The sequence below is a fragment of the Syngnathus leptorhynchus genome, chromosome 12 (assembly GCF_054491065.1).
Source record: "Syngnathus leptorhynchus isolate UIUO chromosome 12, UIUO_Slep, whole genome shotgun sequence".
NCBI lineage: Eukaryota > Metazoa > Chordata > Actinopteri > Syngnathiformes > Syngnathidae > Syngnathus > Syngnathus leptorhynchus.
Genome location: NC_141206.1, coordinates 4,671,087 through 4,690,819, shown reverse-complemented (window position 1 = coordinate 4,690,819; position 19,733 = coordinate 4,671,087). Strand labels below are relative to the sequence as shown.

The following is a 19,733-nucleotide window of genomic DNA, read 5'->3' as shown; positions in this document are numbered from 1 at the left end:
AGATTCATCTGAAGGGATAATCTTTGAAATAATTAAGACAAAAAAAACTATATCTACATTACCATATTTTCTACTTTGGTTTAGAATTTTACTCCTAACATGGCCCTTTTTTATTAAATTTTGAGAAGATAGCAAAGGCAATGTAATGTGGTAAACAAAGCCAGGATGCTCAGCCCTCTAGCTTTTCACATAACTAGCAACAACTAAAAACTCTGGATGATGAAATATATCAGTGATGTTTGCTCAAATGTTCAGCATCAGTTGGTTTTTACCATCAGTGGGAAAATATAGAATTAAGAGCAACTGTGGTGGAGGATTGCGAGTGGGCGGCCACTGTAACATACCTTTGGGCGTCAAGCAAGCACATATATGCAGAGCAGCGTAACACCTTGGACAGAAATACCAGAAAGTAAACACCGGTTTTCCATTTAATCCCTTTTTGTGGATCGAAAGCCAGCATGTGTTTGGGTTTGATATCAGTCTTAACAGATGCAACAGCCAGAAAACTTAAAAATCAAATCATTTTTGAAATAGCCACCTACTTACTCATTGTGCCATTATCCTAGATTGATATTAATATCCCTGCATAAAAAGCTGCTCGAATGCGGATATATTGTTGTCAATTGTATAACAAAACATTTTTTTTCTAGAAGCTCATGCCAGTTAATGTTGAGGTTTTGTTTTTGTGATTAAGGAATTTAAGGAACAACAATTTGACCAATATTCATTCAATATAGCCAAAATGACATTGGAAAAAAAGCAAACAAAAAATGATCAAGTCTCAAGGTTATCTGAATGAAGCACTAATTAGAACAGCAATTGAATGTTTATGATTTACCAAGATACATTTATTTATTTTTATTTCTTTAATAAAGCAGACTCCTTTGATTAGCTTTGCTAGTTTCTTAGATGGCATGTTATACATTCCAAGTGGTCATTGCAAACATCTCCTTTTGTGTGTGATTGTGCATGCTGCCTCGCATTGAGTTTGACTGGGACATATTTAGCTGGTGTCAGAGTGGCTAGGACGTCGCTTTAATGTGATTATAGCCATGTGAGGACCGCTGCGGCTGTCGGCTTCATTTACTCATTCGCGTCGTCCCCAGACACGTGCACTTACTCTCAGCGTGACTAAAACGCATGCGAAAACAGACGCAAGTCGACACTTGCCTTCTGTAAATCCAACATTTGCGGTTTGAAGAAAAAGTTGAAAGCGTCGCTGAGGTCATGTCCAACATTGCATGCTCTCTTGTGCGATAGACTCACATGCAAATGCAGGATTTATGGACATGACAGAATCTAAATGCATTATACATTCTGGTAGTTGCAGAAAAGAACCATGATTGTCTCTCATATATTGCACAGTATTTCCTCCCCATCTTGTTTATTTCAGATCCAGAAATATAGAAATCTTGCACTCTGACTTGTACCAATTTATAAAACCCCCCAAGGCGCATAGAAATTGAGCTTATTGAGCTTATGTACTGTAAATAAAAATTGACTCATATTAGTATCTTGACACTGTGATGCCTGTACATATTTCATTGCTCAATACAGCCTCTCAGGATGAGTTGTTTCTTCGCCCATGACTATTATGAAGAGCTTCCAAAAAGGTGGTGAGTTACAAAAAAACGCAAGAGTATGAATTACATATGGTTAGTAAACTAACCTGTGAATAAAAATCAACTTATCCCAGTTTATAAACTGTGAAAAAATTTCAACTTCTCGTGGTTCATAAACTTTATTTACCTCAACACTTTTTGAAAGCTCAGTTTCACATTATGCGAAATTGTCAACAACTATGAAATATTAACAAGGATAATAATAATAATAATAATAATAATAATAATAATAATAATAATATAGACTCGTTTTATTTAGTTAGGTCTCTTTCTATTCCCTTTATTGTTGGCTTGGTCTTGCCAAATGTCTTGAAATTGTATGTATTTATATCTATCTATATATATATATATATATATATATATATATATATATATATATATATATATATATATTTGTGCTATAATAGTGCCATGGAATTGTGATGTTTGCCTCACAGTCAGGAAATCTATTTTCAAATCTCTGTTGGTGGTGTTTGGATGTTTTCCCTCGTGCTTGGGTTGCACTTTTCAGTACTCTGTTTTCCTTCCATCTCCCAAAAGTGTTCCTCTCAGGTAAAAGGAATACATAAAAGTCATACATGTTGTGTAGCTGTATATATTATTCTTAATATTAATCACAATAGTAATCATAATAAGAAGTTATTATTATTATAGTAATAATTTATTATTGTTTATTTATTATTAGTAATACTACTACTCTTAATAATAATAATTTACAAATATAAATTAAAAAAATAAATATGACAGTGCTTGTGTGACAGCTAATGCTAAACCATGGAATTTATTCGCTTACTCTTAATCATTAAGGCCACTGTTTATTTGTTGGTTAGTTAGTTTGTTTGTTCTATTTTTTCCAATGTACATTATTTGTGTTGCACTTTTCTATGAATATGCCCCTTTACATATAGAAATTGAAAATTGTCGCTCTCTCGTGCCGAGTTTACCAACATGCAATTGAAGTAGAAGCTTTTTAAGAGACGTGCTTTGAAGATATCACCACAGAGGGAGCCAGAAATATAAAACAACTGAATTAAATGAACTGTAAGAGCACTGCTAAAAGGGAAAATGGGAAAATACTGTACAAAACAGTTTTTGTGATCTCCAATGTACGCTGCTAGTGTTATATTTATCAAATGGCTGCAGTAGCCTGGAAGCACTATTGCCCTGTCATCTACTGTAGATCTCACGCTCTCAAATCTCTCCACCCTCAATCCCCTTAAATGGCCATTATCTGTCCAAATGGAAAGGAATTATTTGCAGAAGTCGGGTTATTCTCCATTCCAGGAAGTGTCACCTATTATTGTTATGATAGTAAGAATAAAAGGCTTTATCAGATGACATGAATATTAACGAGAGTGTAGGTTGTGCTAACAAACGTTGCGCTTCTCACTAAAGTGGCTTGTGAAACGAGCTGAACAAACAAATAACCTGAGGACCACTTCCAAAATGATTTTTTTTTTTTTTAAAGCATTTTCCATGAAACAAAGATTGCCTACTCCAATCCAGCCTCTGGCCCAAAGACCTGCTCCACATGACACTTAAATGCCTGCATCACTTCCTTCTGAAGATGTATTTGCCACTCTTGCTGATGAGGAGATTTCTGATGAAGGAAGTACCTCCGCTCCTAGCGGTTCAACCAGATTATGAGATATTTCAAAACTTTTTCTCAACAACCCTTAAATGATCCTTTGAGAGACATTGCACTTTCAAAACAGCTTGCTTCAGAAAGAGGTGCTGGGTTGTCATTACTGGAAGCGCAACATTGATTTGCCAACAGTATTCAGGGTAAATGAACCACTGTGCTTCTGTCATGACACCACACATTTATTTGCAAAATTGAGAGAATAGCACAAAATAAGTGAATGACACTTCTTTCTGGACTCGAAGCTGTTTTCCTCCACGATGGTAATATAAAGCCATTTCTTTCTGTGACACAGTTTGTGGATTGAAAGAAATTCTTTGAAAGTATTGAAACCCTCCTCTGTGCCACTTAGTATAGAAAATACTAATTGAGCATGTGTGCAGACCTTAAGGTCAATAGTTTCGTAATGGGAACGCAAAGAGGACTCCATAAACGCTCTGCTTTTCCTGTCCTTCAATTTCTGCAGACAAACACAAATGTCAAAAGTTGTTGCTATAGTTGAGCACTTGTTTTTCTGTGGTACTCTTAAAATATCCTAAACCCAGGACTGTATACACCATCAACTAAAGTAATGTATCCACCTTCCAGGCTTATTGTTTCTTTATCCTGCCAAAAAACAGTGCTTGCTTAATGAAACTTATCAACCAGTAAGCACTAAATAAAACAATTTACACACCTAAAGAGTAAGCAATAAATGGAATGGAATATTTGACTATTTCATGATAGCAAACAGAAACAGCGCAGGGAGTTGTGACTGTGTTGTGAATAAACTTGAAATTGATTGAACTGCTAATGCGCTGGGGAAATTGCTTCTCTTTGCTAATTCACAATGGCTCTTTCTCAGGGGTTTATTTTCTCTCGTGTGTTTTATCATTCATTTTATTTGTGACTTGAGAAAGGTTCATTTGTTGAGAGTAGTCACAATATGTGGAGTGCATTAAACACATTCACATTGGATCAAATTTACTTTTTGGAGTAAATTGATCAAGGTGGTATGTTTAGGCAGCATAAATACAGACGAAAGGCACAAAAGTTGAAGAAATTGGAAAGATGTTGACACCCTAACTTTGTCTGCCTGAGGAACCTCGCTCCACTTATAACCAGTTTATTGGATATTGACATTTGTCTGTTTGTTATTTTTATTTCCCTGGCAATCCATTCAGACTGCAAACTACATGGACCTAAATAAATTGCCACCAATTCCACCAATAATGAAATCCATGATGCTGCCATCGCTTCAAGACATAGCAACATCATAATTATAATTATATTGCTCAAATTACAGTACACTTGGGGCGGAATGGAGGAGGAGCGATGTGTACCTCGCAGTTGAGAGGTTTGGGCTTTAAATCTCGCCTCAGGCGCTCTTGCATATTGAATTTGATTGTATTTTCTTACCTTTCAAAAACTCGGATGTTAGGTTCATTAAAAACTAATTTGTCCAATGTTGTGAATGTGAAGGTGTATATATGAGTCCCGCCCTGCTGAACTCAAAAGCAAACAGTTCTTTCTGTTGTGTCAATATTTTCAATATTTTTCTCACAACTTACATTATTTAAAGATACTGGAAACAGTGTGTACAAAAATAGCAGTGGATGAACCACATGCTGCTTCATAAGGTCTCAAATACAAAGTAGATGATCTGTTTTGGTCAAATAAGCAACATTATCAACTACAGCACTGCAATCCTAACTAGCCGTGATTGATTTTCATTGGATTTCCTTCCCCCTACACCCCTACCCCATCTCCACCTTATCTTCTCAAGCAACCACAGGCATGTTTGGTCCTCAAGGAGAATCAGGGTCAGAGCCCGAGGACGACAACAAGTTTTACACCGAGCAGCACAGAGGACGACGACGCAGCAAAGGTGAGAAGCAAGACATCTCATGGTCGCCATAAAATGCGCAAGCCAAAGGACTTTAAAGATAAACACACGTCAAGCTCTTAAGCCTGAACACACATTCGCTGTCGGTGCGCCCGTGTACAAACACTGAAGTGTGTCGGGTTCGCGGCCATAAAGCAAATGTTTGCTAGCGTGAGCCCACATGCTTTTGTCTACTCAGTGGGCTTTTATAGTAATTGAGAGACCCCATTCGTGAGCCCGATGACACCACCCACACCCCCAAAGGGATTAGCTGGCCCAGCACTTTCTTTGCAGATTGAACACTTTGTGCCCCTTCCCAGACTTGTCATTGCGATAGACACATGATTCAATAAGGGTAATTCATTGTCCTCACTCTGGCTCCCTTGAGTTTGACCTTCAGAAGTATTGCAACCTTTTCAAATATCTGTCATGCTTTAGAAACAGCGTTGATGTATTTCGTGTAATTTAAAAGCCACACATCCCATTAAAATTCTTTTTTTAGGCACACTGACAAACACCGAAGGTTGGAGGTTAGGTAGATAATTGTATTCCCCATTTTAGAAAATGTGACCCATGATAGAGCCAAAGGGCAACTAAAATAACAAATTCGCAAGGTTGTCATAAGACCATAAATCACCTCCAGCAACAACGTGAACTGATTGCATGATTTTTTTTTCTTTTGTGCCAAGTTATCAACTTCAATATGAAGCATGTCAGAAGACAAATTGAATGTTGATTTGCATCTTATGTCGTATGACAATATGTTATTTTAACCTGGATGCCATCAGAATGCTCATTCATTGACATCTCCACATAAGCATCCATGTGTTGGGGATAAGAACCAAACCCTTCTGCAAATGGCTAAAAAACATTAGTAATTGACATAAATTTTAGATTTGCTTATACTAATAGTTCAAACTGTAAGTATAACAAACTTAGACTTAAGTATAATTTTAAACCCATCTTGAAACTCAATCAGTAAATATAAATGGCTTACAGTTTCTGACTGTAACCACTATCAACCCAGGCTAAACTTAGCTCCTCCCTGACTTAAGAATTTTTGTCTTAGATGTTTGACTTCAACATACTTCCTTGGACACCGATACCTATTGTCTTTTGTAAAAAGACGCAAACTGGTATTTGTTTGTATGAATAACTTTTGATAGATTCAACAGAAAAACTGCAAATAGGTGAATTTGTGAATAGAAAACCAGCTGTTTTTTTTGTTGTTGTTTTTTACTGCTGCTTTGGTGTTCTACTCGTCAGTCGAAGCTTTGGATGAATGCAAAATGAGCATCACCAAACTATTCAACCTTGTTTCCCTTTGCTTCCGTCCAGGCCACCCACACAGTCCTCTAAACAAGGTCACCCTGACGCTGATTACCATCAGCACCTGCGTCGTGGCCATTGTCTACGCCACGCAGGATTCCTGCCCACTCACTGTCAAGGTCACGCTCCATGTGCCTGAGCACTTTGTTGCAGATGGTAAGCATAACGCATGCATTAGACTCAGTGGACAAGAAAATTAGGAATAAAAACACCCGATGGATGCACACGTTATGCAGTGATTCCCCACCACTGTGTCGCAACACATTGGTTGTGCGAGATCATCAGTTGTAAATGTTCCACTTTTCCTTCATTGGCAAACATTTTTGAAAAATGTTTTTATTCACTACAAATAATGTGTCTTTGTTCCTCTATCTGTGCTGGCAACATTTAGTGACAGGCACAGCAATTAAAAGCGCTTTCATAGAAGGTATGATTAACCCGTAGTTTGACCTGTTGCCAATCATACAAGAAAATAAAAAAAGCTTTGTACTCAACTAACCAGTCATGCCGAATTTCTGAGTAAATCGAAGCATCATTTTTATTTCAGTACGTATACTCCCCCCCAAAAAAAAAAATATATATATATATTTATATCATGGGGTCTGCTCTAGGATGTACAATACATGTGTGAAGATCTCTGTTACACATAGCCTTGTCACAGTTTTCTAAGTAGTTTGTTATTAAGCGGCTGCCTTCCATTAACCGTAACTACCTTGTGCTTTCTGTATAAAAATACGTCAATCCTTTCAAGTGTCGATTGTTAGAAAGCTTTCAGCCACAAAAACAAGAGAAAGAATAGTTTGTTGTCAAATCCAGCTGTGTTTGCAATACATATAAATCACAAGCGCCAATATACAATGCACTATGATTACAGCATTAGCATATTGGTGTTAAACTATTGAATAAATAAAAACATTTAATTTAAAAACAATTTTCATGGACTTATTCAAACAACAGTTATAATGATATATAAAACAAAAGAGCAAATGTTTACAGCAGTGTCAATGTGTGAATGGACAGGCTGACACTAACAACCACGCCGCCCAAAAAATCCAGATGGAAGTTCAAGTAGAATCTTTGTGCGTTTGAGGGTGGGGTGGCAGACCGCATCTCCACGGCTACCAAAGATGTGAGCCACTCTCTAGAAATTCTTTATAGTGGGGAAATAATGAGTGATGGAAGGTAGCTCGGAGACAAGTGATAAGGATGTGTATCGGTACAAACACCAAACCTCAACAGGAGTGACTAATGGACCGTGACGGCATATCGGGCAGGATAATGGCAACAACAACAAAAGAACAAAAAAGCCACTGTGTCAAGTGTAAAAAGCAAGAAAGAAAGAGTACAAAGAGAAAGTAGTCTTATTGCCAAACATCATTTTATATTAAATATATACTTCATAATTACCTCTGCCAAGGTGTTTTTATTGTGACAGATGTACCACATTTATAATGGATTATGATATTTTGATTATAGTTTAATTTGGTCGTAGTCCAGATGGAAGTACATTTTAATATGGAAAAATACCATTGAGCATGTTTGAATACCCTGTAAGGAACTTACTAAAAATTTGAGCTTCGAGTTCTTGCCTTTCATTCTGACTGTGAGACAGAAGCAGAATGTGTGCTGTTGCTTTAGATAGCAACTAAGTCTGCACAGGAACGATTGCATCTATGAATGGAAACTTTTTCTGTGTTGTTAATAGGGAGGCCTTTTATTTGTTTTTTCCAGAGAGCAATAAACATCTTATCTTTTTGACAGCAGATGAGACACTCATTTGCCTTATAGACAGTGGCCTTGTCAGGCTTTGTCTGTCTAGACTAGGATAAAAAAAAAAAAATTGCCTGGAAAAAGTGTATGGCTATTATGTAAAATTGATGTGATGCAGCCCTCAAGTGATTCACAAAAAAATGTCAATTCTGTTGACAAAACATTTACCTTTTCAGATCAACAGCCAATGTTTCGTATTTTTTCCCGCAACATTATCCATTGGCAATTGAACAATTTCCCAACGGTACCCTGTCTCTGCCAAACAGCAACATGCCACATTTAGTTGTTTTGGAGGCGTTTTGGAGGTATGGCACATTTGCTGTAGAAGATCAGATAAAACTATAACTTTTTAAATCATTGATGCAAAACCTTGTCATTTTTGCCGCGCATATACATTGAACTGAAATTAGGTTGCTACAATATGATACAATTATTGATGTTTTTAAAAACACATATTTTTTCCCCATTGTAGTCATTATTGAACAGTTTTGTCTTACATATTTTTAACCAAAAAGTGACCTGTTATCAAAAGGATGGACAAACCCAAAAATCTGACATCCCAATATCTTCAAACCTGCCTAACAGAATTAATTGTCTATTGTTGCAACGCTCCAGAGTTATATTGTTGCTGTAATGTGAAATTTTAGGAGCTCAAGTTGAAAATTTAGGGGCATCCACAAATATGGTGCTTCATCTATTAACCACCCAAGACTGCATTTCCTCGATGGCTTTTACATGGCAGATTATTCCCTTCATAGCATTGTTTACATTTCACAGAGACTGTGGAGGAATAATTGCTACAAGCAAAGGTGAAGGCAACACGGCATGCCTGTTAATATTGTCAAAATACGTTTGGCTGGCTTGTGTTTAACAATAAAACAAGGTATTCAGCTGAAAAAACACAAGCCGGGAACTTTTTTTGCGCTTTTTTTTTTTACATTTATAGTGAAGTGACTGTTTCCGTGCCCCCATCTGTATTCATCTTTCCATGACTTGAACGAGAATGTTAATGCGATAAGCTACCTTTGTGTCTCACTGTGGCAACGGAATAGGTTTTAAATTGACCTTTACACAGCAACGTGCACTCCTTCCGAATGCCATAACCAGCCTGCCAACCCACACCGCCCTCGACCAACAGCAATATGTCGCCGTAAAAGAATCTTTATGTTCGGCACGATCCCCCTCAGCGCCCTCATTGAAAGTAAAAGTCGTTGGCATCAATTAAGGATAATCTTGTTCAGTGATCAGAGTTTAATGATTAGCCCGGGAGCCATAAGAAAGAAAGGTAACTCAGTGCCAATGAGCACGGTCTCTCTGGTGCCATTATCAAGGAGGTCCCATAAATACACGCATTATAGGGCTCTCATTTAAATACGGTCTGGTCATTGGGGAGTTTCAATGCACCGTGAAAATAAAGGGATAGAATGAGTTAAGCAACTCTTAGTGAGCACATTGTTTAACTTTTTATTGCTTTCTTACACAGGAAGTAGTTTTGTTATGGCTATGGGCAGCTTCCTGGATGTTTCCAATTGGCTCAACCCAGCCAAGCTCACCCTGTACTATCAGACCAATTCGTCGACGCAGTGGGTCCGAGACTACTGTGGCCAGAGGACTACTGACCCCTGTGAGCAGATTTGTGACCAGGACACAGGTTAGTAAATGCAAACGTGCTAATTGATTTGCAAGAACATTGCATTTGTATCAAGTCATTCAAAACATACAATACATTCATTATTATTTGTACTCATTTGGGGAAATTATGGTAAGTAAAATTTTAGTTTTAAACTGTCTGTCCCTTCATAAGATTTTTTTTAATAGAGCACAATGAACTTCAATGTAATATGCTTCAAGACTCCACACTTTAATTCATCTTTAATTCATCTTTGATTACTTGCCTTGGTGGGTGCTGCTGTTTTGGTCAACAACAGAGTTAGCAGTAAAGTTCAAGTGGGATCCTAGGTTAACTTCATAACATTGCAGTTTCTCTCATGGCATTTTGGGAAAACAAATTGCCTTAAAAACATCAACATGGCTTAGAAATGAAAAATTAAGCTCCATTGTTTATTGTATCATTTAGAGTACAAAGAAAAAGGCTCCATAGTTTCAGGGAAAAAAAAGCGCAACACTGTTGGGTATGAAAAAACCCTCCATGGTTCCTGATCACACATTTTTGCAAGTCAAACATTTTTGAGCATATTTGCACTGACATTAAAAAAGACTTTAAGCAAAGCTTCGAGTGCAGAATGTCATGTCGGCGCTTGAGTGGCGTAACTCCCGCTGGTGTTCCGTGCCCACTACATCAAGCCTAAGCTCATTAGAATGGATTACATCTGTAATGTATGTGAATTAATGTCACCGTGGTCAAGGGCACGTTGAAGGCTGATGCATAATGGATTAGGGCAACAGATCACATCCATCCTTACGCATCAAGATGCCAACGATGGAGTTTGTGGATTATGCTGTGTTAAGGATCGCTTACACCACGCCCATTCTCCTCTTGTGTACTTATATGTTCCAAGAGCAGCAATCACTCTAATTCAATTTAGGAGTCGTTTACTCTATCAGAGCTTGCTGCATTCGGAGATTCTCCTTGTACTATTAATGCTTCATGTCTTGCCCGGTCTCCTTGTCTCTCCCAATTTACTTCCCCTTTCATCTGTCCTTTTTCAGCGGCAAGATTATTTGATGAGTGATTGCCCTCAAGTGCGATGCGTCTCCTTGGGGGGAAACGACCTAATCTGTCCGCTAGTGAAAATTAAAGGTGCTCTCCACAAGAGCGTTCTATTTCCATCGGTGTCCTCTGGCAGCATAGCAATGTAACATTCTACACAATCAAAGCCAAACAATGATAAACGCGCACCCTGCCGCTTCTCGAGACAACAACACGGACGAGGCTAACTCTAGATTTCAGCCGAACGACTGGTGCAAAATGGTCAATGGCAGATAAACTAACGGGTGATGAAATTTAGTTCCAAAGGAACTGGAGTATATCTTTATTTCGTCAGTTATACTTGCTTAAAGGGGATCGTGAAATATGTGGTGTAAATGACCCCCGTGAGGAAAAGCAGTTTGGAGGATGGATGGCATTCAAGAAAATAGTAAAACTTGCTTGGTTTTGTTTACTTCAGACTTGAAGATAACTTGAGATTTAGTATTTGCGACTTGCATTGGTTCACTACTTCGCTACTCAGTTCTGTTGTGTTGTTCCACATTGATACTATATAATAGCTTAATGTCAAACAATCAGTACGTGCAGCCATCACTTGTAACACATAATTATGCAATCACCCCAGAGCAGGCGCCAGCAATTAAATACGGAACTCTATGTGCTTTACACCGACGATGTCGCCTTAATAATGTGATGACTCCAGTTATCATTTTACTACGATGAGCTGTCCCATTATTAGCCAATTCATTCCACCGCACAGTTAAACGCCCTACTAAAGAAGAATATATTGCGGCATCGATCATCATAAGTATCCTCGTAAAAAGACCCGTTGAACCGCCTTGCTTCCTTTGTTTTCCTAATTAGAAATGATGCTTCCAACTTCACTTGCTCTTAATGGAACCAGAGAGAATTGTCTTCTCAAAACACACTTGAAGGCATATTCGAGACCTGACCTAAAAATCGAAAATGTTGGTCGAAAAAAAAAGCAGGACATCACTTATGACACTGTTTTTGAAGACACGCCTCTTTGTCATTTGACATTGTCATCCGGAGCCAGACAAAAAAAAAAAAAAAAACATTCAACAAGTACTACAATAAATTCATAAGCGCAGTCAAAGAAATAATGCACCAAGAATTAAATACGTCTTTTAAAAAGTTTATTCTTCAGGTCGTGACTACACAGTTCATCCACACATCATCTTAATAAGACTGATGCTTTGCAACCAGCAGCTATTCTTCATCAGATGAAATGGTGTCTTGGGTGTAACTATTGTCCTGCCTTCTCCAAACTTTATTGCGGCTTATGTTGCTTTTCAGCAAGGCACCATTTACCAGACAAAGGGCAATCGGAATATTTGTTGCCGCTCTTTAACTGCATCCTATATGGCCGCCACGTCTTCCTTTGAATGAGCCGAGAGCCTATAAACTCAGCCAGTAAATTATTAAACAGCAGGTGATAAAATGTGAATGGTGTTGCCTGCGTGGCCATTATGCATTTTTCCACCGTTGTGACTCCAAAAGCAGGCCGAGCGTGTGCGGCAATCACTATTTATTTCGAGCCCAGTCAAGGGTTTTGCGAAATCTGACCTAAGACTCCACAAATGCCATCCACCTGAAAGGCATCGTATATCCCATGTAGCAGGCAGGGTGAAGTAAAACTATCAAATGAAGTAATATTTTGTCCGGTTTTAATTCAGACAATTATGTATTCTAGATAAAGAGCAAATAATTTAATGACCACAAAATGAATTTGTCCTCAACAGTTCATGTTTTGTCATTCGCTAAACCATGGACCTTTATTTTTTTTTCATATCTAAAGATACTAATACACAAATGTTCATAGTTTGAAATCATTTTAACTAGTGCTGTTTTTCAATTCATCATTTGCTAGTATCAAATATTTCTCCATAATGAATGTTTCTGTTACAGAAAACAGAATCTGTGAATTTAGGTTCTACTGTTTTACATGGTAATTTATTCAACTGCTGACAATAAACAAATATCCGCCGCCTCTGTTTCTTTCCGTCTCAGGAGAATGCAGCTGTCACGACGGCTATTCGCCGGATCTTGTCCATAAACACCTCTGTGTTCGCAGTGACTGGGGTCAGAATGAAGGGTAAGTACCGCCTGCATATGGAAATGCACCTCATTAGCTTATATAACATGTTGTTCTCTTAGTCTCAAGAAAAGCAACCAAAACAGAATGGATGGGCATCAAATGTATTTATTTTTTTAAGTTTTAATTGTGATTGTAGATTGATAGTTGAAGTTAGAGTGTTTTAAGTTAAGTTTTAATGTGTTGGGAATTGAACATATAAAAAGTACATTAACACATATCTTGGAAAACTTCTTACAAACGTTCCTGAAACAAACTTGAATGTGACCTTGGAAAGCATGTACAAACCCAACGGAGCGGTAAAAATAATTCAAATGAGCCACGCATCCAACTGCGACAATGTTTAATGTTTCACATTGCCGTTCACCTCTGGCTGTCACTCGCTGGATCCCGTCCAGCCTCGGATCGAGTTCCCATTCACCGTTTTGTAGGAAGGCCGGTCGGTGACAGACGGTAATCTTAGCCACGTGCAAACACAGCTCTGGTTTATTTACGTACCATAAAGCGTGTCCCATCTGCTACAGTAAATTCTGCACTCGTGTTGTACGTGTGCGGTTGTGTGATGACATCACTCCTCTTTCTTCTCCAAAGGCCATGGCCGTATGCTAACCTTGAGAAAGGCTATGACCTGGTTACGGGCGAACAAGCCCCGGAAAGAATTTTCAGGTGAGTTGTGGGCTGTCTGATGAGTGCATGACCTCCACTGACCAATTTGTGAGTAAGTTGTTTTTCGGTATGAATTTGTGAGTGTGATGGAGCATAAAGATGCCTGCAGAGCAACAGACACAGTTGGCTGGACATGATAATGCAGCTCTTGTCAGGTTCTACTCCTACCCCCACCATGGCACTTCTGGTGTGGAAAAAAAACAGCCTCAGGGTTATCCCAGGATAGGTCCATTGAAATGTTGCATTCACAATGATGATATTGACAGCAATCAGCAATATGAAGTAATACTTGGACTTGTGTTCTTTCAGCAGTGATGGAACCCAACATTTTACTTAAGTGTGTGAATGGGTTTTTTTTTTTTATCACTAACATACACTGTTACAAACTTGTACTTAAAATAAAACAGATTTTGGATGTGATTGGTTAATTCTGAATCCTCAGAAAAGTGTTGAAATATTATATAAAGTGGAGCTTTATTTTTGTTGATAGCTATTCAAAAACAGCAGCTTGCAAATAATCTTTCATATAGAGACTTGTTGAGAAGCATTCCTGAAGACGTTACACACAATGTCGTCCATTTTCTCCCTGTTTCCATAAATCCTAGTTTAAATTTAAACTCCACTTTCACTTAGCATACTTTGTAACAGATAGGTAACATTTCTTAAGATTCCAAACACAAAAATTGATGGAAGAATCAGAAAGAACTGGGCGTGGTTGGTACAACCCCTGATTGATGAAGGCATTGATGAAAAAGTGTAGACCTGTGCTTTTGTCCTTTTGGTGTATGTAGGGTAAAGATGAGGGTGGAGAGGACCGCCTTGTTCTTCAGTTTCATGGCGGTTGAAAAGAAGAATTTAATCTCAGCAGGGATTTGGCTTTACAGATAGGAAGCTCTAGAAGAAGCCAGCAGTGCCTTCCCTCGGATGAGGGATACGGGTGGAAAAATAGCAGCGTGGAAAATTTACCACATAATATTTAAAAGTCTGTTACGGCTAGATAGTTTTCCCGATGCTCGTGAGTTGTTTAGATTTGGCATCTGAGGAGATGATTTTGGCAAGTGGGGCATCTTTGATGCTGCACATTGTGATAAGAGTGTGTGACGATGTGGCTGTGACCTGAAAGACTTAATTAAATATATCTTACAAGACTTTGGATGAGAACATCTGAGTGAATGTTTTTTTTTTTCCAAGTGTTTGTCTCCCACCTGCTAATAAACATCAAACATCACATAATGAAAAGTCTAGTCATGCTCCGTGTTCTTGTTGAGGACTCATCTTGTTTTCTTCCTCCTGCACATTGGACTCCTGTGGATTGTAATCTTTGTACTTCCTCCTGAAGCTTCTTTTGGCAAAACCAAAGAGCATCCCTGTCATTGAAATGTGTTGAAATAGCTTGTTTAGTTAACTTTCATAACAAACTTTACAAAACAGCACAACTTCATCAGGGCAACACAGCACACATAAACCTATTTTGTTTGATCAACAATGACAAAAATGTATCATCAAAACATTTGGGGGCTAGTTCTGCAAGCTGGCTCAGTGCTCTTTTTTGTCAAACAGCACTGCAGTTCATATTTTGGTACTGGCTGAAAGGATGTCTAGTAAAGCATGCCGACTGTTTACATGACTCAGTGAAGAATTATGATAGGATTTGTCACATAATCCAGTTTTTTTTCTGCTGTAAATTCTGATTCAACTCCACATTTTATGAGTTTCGGGGCATTTGAATTTATCACTATCAGCAAAACTAATCTCTAACTTTATGACTGTGCTGCGGGCAATCTGTCATCATCCATATTGTGAATGGTCTGCATTTTCCGGCGTGCCCTATAGACATAAACATGGTGTTGTCGCATGCTCATGTTTGTCCTAGTCATTTTGGGTTGTTGTTGTTTTGTTTTGCTTGAAATGTACGTCTCGTGATTGTGCTAACACAGATCACTCTATAGTCTGGGCCAAGGCTTGTGGCTGCCTGTCAGCAAGAGCTTTGTGGTGCCGCCGGTGGAGCTGTCAATCAATCCTATCGCCAGCTGTAAGACAGACGTCCTGGTGACCGAAGACCCGGGAGAGGTCAGGTGAGTCAGAACCGGCTTGTTTTTGCCGTACCATATCATTATAGACCATTCATATTCATTATTAATCACTAAAAATGCTTTGTGTAAGATTTTTTACATTCATAGATCATTCTTAAATTCCACTGACACTTAGAAAATAATTCACCAAAAAGCATTTTTATTGCAAATGTATTTATTTATTTATTTATTTATTTATTCTATTCGACCCTCTCTATTTAGGGTATTTTACCTAACGCTTGTAAATATATATATTTTTTAAATGCACAGTTGATTTTTTTAAGGCAAGGGTGTCAAATTCATTTTTGGCGTGGGCCGCATCATAGTCATAGTTTCCTTCGGAAGGCCATTACGATCATCAACAAAAATTTGATACCGGAGACTAGTAAAAACTGTTCAAATGATTTTAAAAGATTAATGGTAACAAAAATTGCCATCAATATCTGTATTTTTTAGAAGTGAAAACAATTTGTAACTTAAGTATTGAAAGATGTACAATTTATCTTCGGGGGCCAAATCATTATTTGGCAGGCCATATCTGGCCCCCGGGCCTTGACTTTGATAGCTATTTTTTAAGGTCTCCAAAATTAATCTTAAAGCATTTGAAGGAAAATAAAACTCATCAACGGCACTTTTCTACTGTAAGTGCAACACATTTTTGTTTCATATTCACACCCTATGTACAATATCTCACAATTCCCTTTAAACTACAACTAGTTTATATTTGAAACAGTATAATCCCAAAAGTGGCTGCATTCATCTTAACATATGGTGGCATTCATAGCCTATTTACAAACTTGTTAAAGATTGTTTCATATTACCTCTGGAGTCCAGAATTCCCTCTACATAAAGAAGCTTCTGTTAAATTCTGACCTTCAATGGGCTTTGCAACCATTAGTAATTGGCATATGTATGGCTTCTGTTCTGAGGCATTATCTCCTATTGAAGGTTGAATAGTTTGAAAAATAACACAGCAGAAATATTTCTTAAGACTAGCTGCATTCTATCTGAACATAAAGTTGAATGTGATGCATTAACTTGTCTGAACCACATTGTAGACCATGTCAAACTGGTATACAAAGGTAAAGCCATTTATTTTTATGTTAAAAAGATATAGTTTTCATAGGCCATAAGAGGATAAGCCTTTGGTGCTTATTGAAATCATGCTTTTTTTTTTTTCAAACTGCCTCACTGTGTGGACACATTCAGACTATAATTTTTATTCGCTTCATCATTTATTTCATATTTGTTTTATATAATCATTATTAATAAGAGACAGGATGATAAAAGAGGTAAAAATGTGAAAGGTTTATCACTTTTAAGAAACAGCTGCATAATCCACATACTTTACACAGTGACATTTACTCGAGTTTTAATGATTTATTGAAAGCCCACTTCTAGTAGCACTTGTTTGAGTTTAGTATCTGTAACATCTCTCTCTCTCTCTCTCTCTCTCTCTCTCTCTCTCTCTCTCTCTCTCTCTCTCTCTCTCTCTCTCTCTCTCTCTCTCTCTCTCTCTCTCTCTCTCTCTCTCTCTCTCTCTCTCTCTCTCTCTCTCTCTCTCTCTCTCTCTCTCTCTCTCACTTTAAAGAAGCAAGTGAAAGTTGCAAATTCTGTGCCAAAAACTACAAATGTTCCAAAGGTTTGCAGGTTGATTTTAATCAACATAAAGTTTAAAATTGAACGTCATAATAACGTCATTTTTTTTTCCCAATAAATAAATATTATAGTATAGCTAACAGCATAGTTATAGTAAGTAAATCTTGGAGAGTAATATTGCAAAAATTTCCTGAGTACATATAGAAAGTATCTATCTTGGGCCCTCAGGTCAAGGAATATATTCATATATATTTTTTTGTCAGTTGAAAGAGATACGCCAGAGTAGCCAAAGTTATATGTCATCGTGTGATGAATGACTTCAGTCAGTGCGATCAAGCAAGACATCAAAATGTGCCATTAGTCAACGAGAGTGACATCAGAAACAAATACATAAATCTTACCTGCTGGATCTCAAAAAATGTGCATGCTTTTATTTTGTCACTGCAATCTCACTACTGTTTTTCATCTGCTGCTTTTGCCCTTACTGCCGATGAGATTTTTTTGGGTCTTTGTTTATTTTTTAAGAAAATGTGTAATATTCAACACTAGTCAGCAAAATTGCCAGGGGCATTAATCAAATGCAGGGTGCAGACCAATAACACACTCTGTAATCATGCCAGCGCACTGCTCTAACTTTGGGCAGTATCCCTCGCTCATTCATCATCTGCACAAGCAAGAGGCATGCACGGAGATTTATAGCAGTAGTACATTAGTCACTGTTTAGATGCAGTGAATATGCTTTGAGGTCAACTAAGTTCCAATGGAATTGATCTCACTTTACCCACCGTTTGGAAATGCTACCTGGCATAAGTCTTTGTCTAGTCGATATACTCTAAGTTCTTAGTGGCAACAATAGATCACAAATTGTGTTTATGTATGGGATTTTTTTTTACTAGTCTAAAGGCAATATTCTGATTAATTTTGATTTTTTTGGGCGAAAATGAATTAAGTATTAACCCGCTCAATTTTATCCATCTCAGGGAGTGACCATTTTGACACTTTTCTATCAATTGAAAATGACATCACAGTTGCTCAGGTAACGACCAATCACGGTTCATCTAGCAAATGTCAAATGACAAAACCCAGAAAACAGGTGAGATGTTAGCAACTGTGATGTCATTTTCAATCAAGTCAGAGTATTACCACAAAACAGCACAACAAAAATTATTTAATCACATTTATTTGTTATCACTGCTCAGTTGTAATGATAAAAAATCTAAATAAGACAGAAAAACCATTGCCACATTGTGGGATAGTACCCAATTGTCATTGTTTCTATCTTCATAGTGGCCCATTTCTGTGCACACGTGTAATAACGTCTCCATTAACCAAAATTCTACTCACTCTTTCTTTTTTTTTCAAAACCATATTCGATGAGGAGCTATAGCTAATCCCTCGTCAGCTGAGTGTGTCCAGCAAATACCCAATGTCCCTTGCGGTTGCTCAATGGTTAGAAATAACTAATCGTGTTCATGTACCTTAGCAGTAGGTTCATAACTTTGCTGCAGAATGTTCCCAGTCTCAAATAAAATCTTCCTCTCGACCGTGACCAACATGCAAAGAAGGAAATAAGAGAGTGAGCGTTGTTCTCAACAATTTTTATCCTGTTTCTTTCCAACCGATGAGTCAGTGTGGTGCATTTCCATGCAGTTTGCATCAATTTTTATCATCATCATCACATGTATGCTTTGAAAATGTCTCACACAGAGGTGAGTAGCGTGTATAGCGCAGTTGAAAAGAATGTATTTGAATTATATCCACTTCCAACAGATATATCAAAATTGTTTAGACAATAGGTGCAATTGAATAAGATAACAAAAGATCATGTAAACTGACATTTTTTTTTTTTGGAGTCTTGAAACAGGCATCCTGATTGTTCATTTCTATCTTCGACTCACTATGCAGAAATCCAGTTAGTATGCACCTTGCAGCTGAGCCAAAGTCATTATTTTTTGGCCCGCCGCACTTTCCCTACCCTGGGTTTTTCCTCTATATTAAGGAGTCATTTGTCAGCACAGGGAGGTCCTGGCAGAAAGAATTGATGTCACGTATTGGCTTTTTAAATTTGCGAGTATTGAGAAGGCGAACAAGAAGGACAGGTTGGTAGGTATAGAATGCGTGTCTCGGTTACATAAACCATTTGTTTACTGTTCTAAGCACAAGTTCAACCTAGAAAAGAGGTTTTGGGTCATTATTTATAAATAAACACAGTAATTCAAAAATGGCCTGCTTGCTACACAATTAAGGACATGAGAAAGTTTCAGAATTCAACTAAATAATTCTGCACCTTTTTTTGTAGCAGGAGAAGTGGATAGAAAGTAATGAGATGTTCTGGTAAAAAAAATATTAGAGAAGGATTGCAGATTGAATTATTGATTTTGAGAC

The 19,733-nt window shown here is 37.7% G+C and overlaps 1 protein-coding gene across 2 annotated transcripts in view; it reads left to right on the top strand.

The window, feature by feature from the left end:
• astn2 (astrotactin 2) overlaps positions 1-19,733 on the top strand; it is a 145,284-nt gene that overhangs the window by 62,458 nt on the left and 63,093 nt on the right. For both annotated transcript variants that reach the window (XM_085926468.1, XM_085926469.1), the window contains exons 5-10: positions 5,030-5,131; positions 6,467-6,613; positions 9,711-9,878; positions 12,927-13,011; positions 13,603-13,677; positions 15,615-15,752. In XM_085926468.1, the coding sequence (XP_085782594.1) occupies positions 5,030-5,131; positions 6,467-6,613; positions 9,711-9,878; positions 12,927-13,011; positions 13,603-13,677; positions 15,615-15,752 (715 nt within the window). The remainder of the gene's footprint in view (positions 1-5,029; positions 5,132-6,466; positions 6,614-9,710; positions 9,879-12,926; positions 13,012-13,602; positions 13,678-15,614; positions 15,753-19,733) is intronic.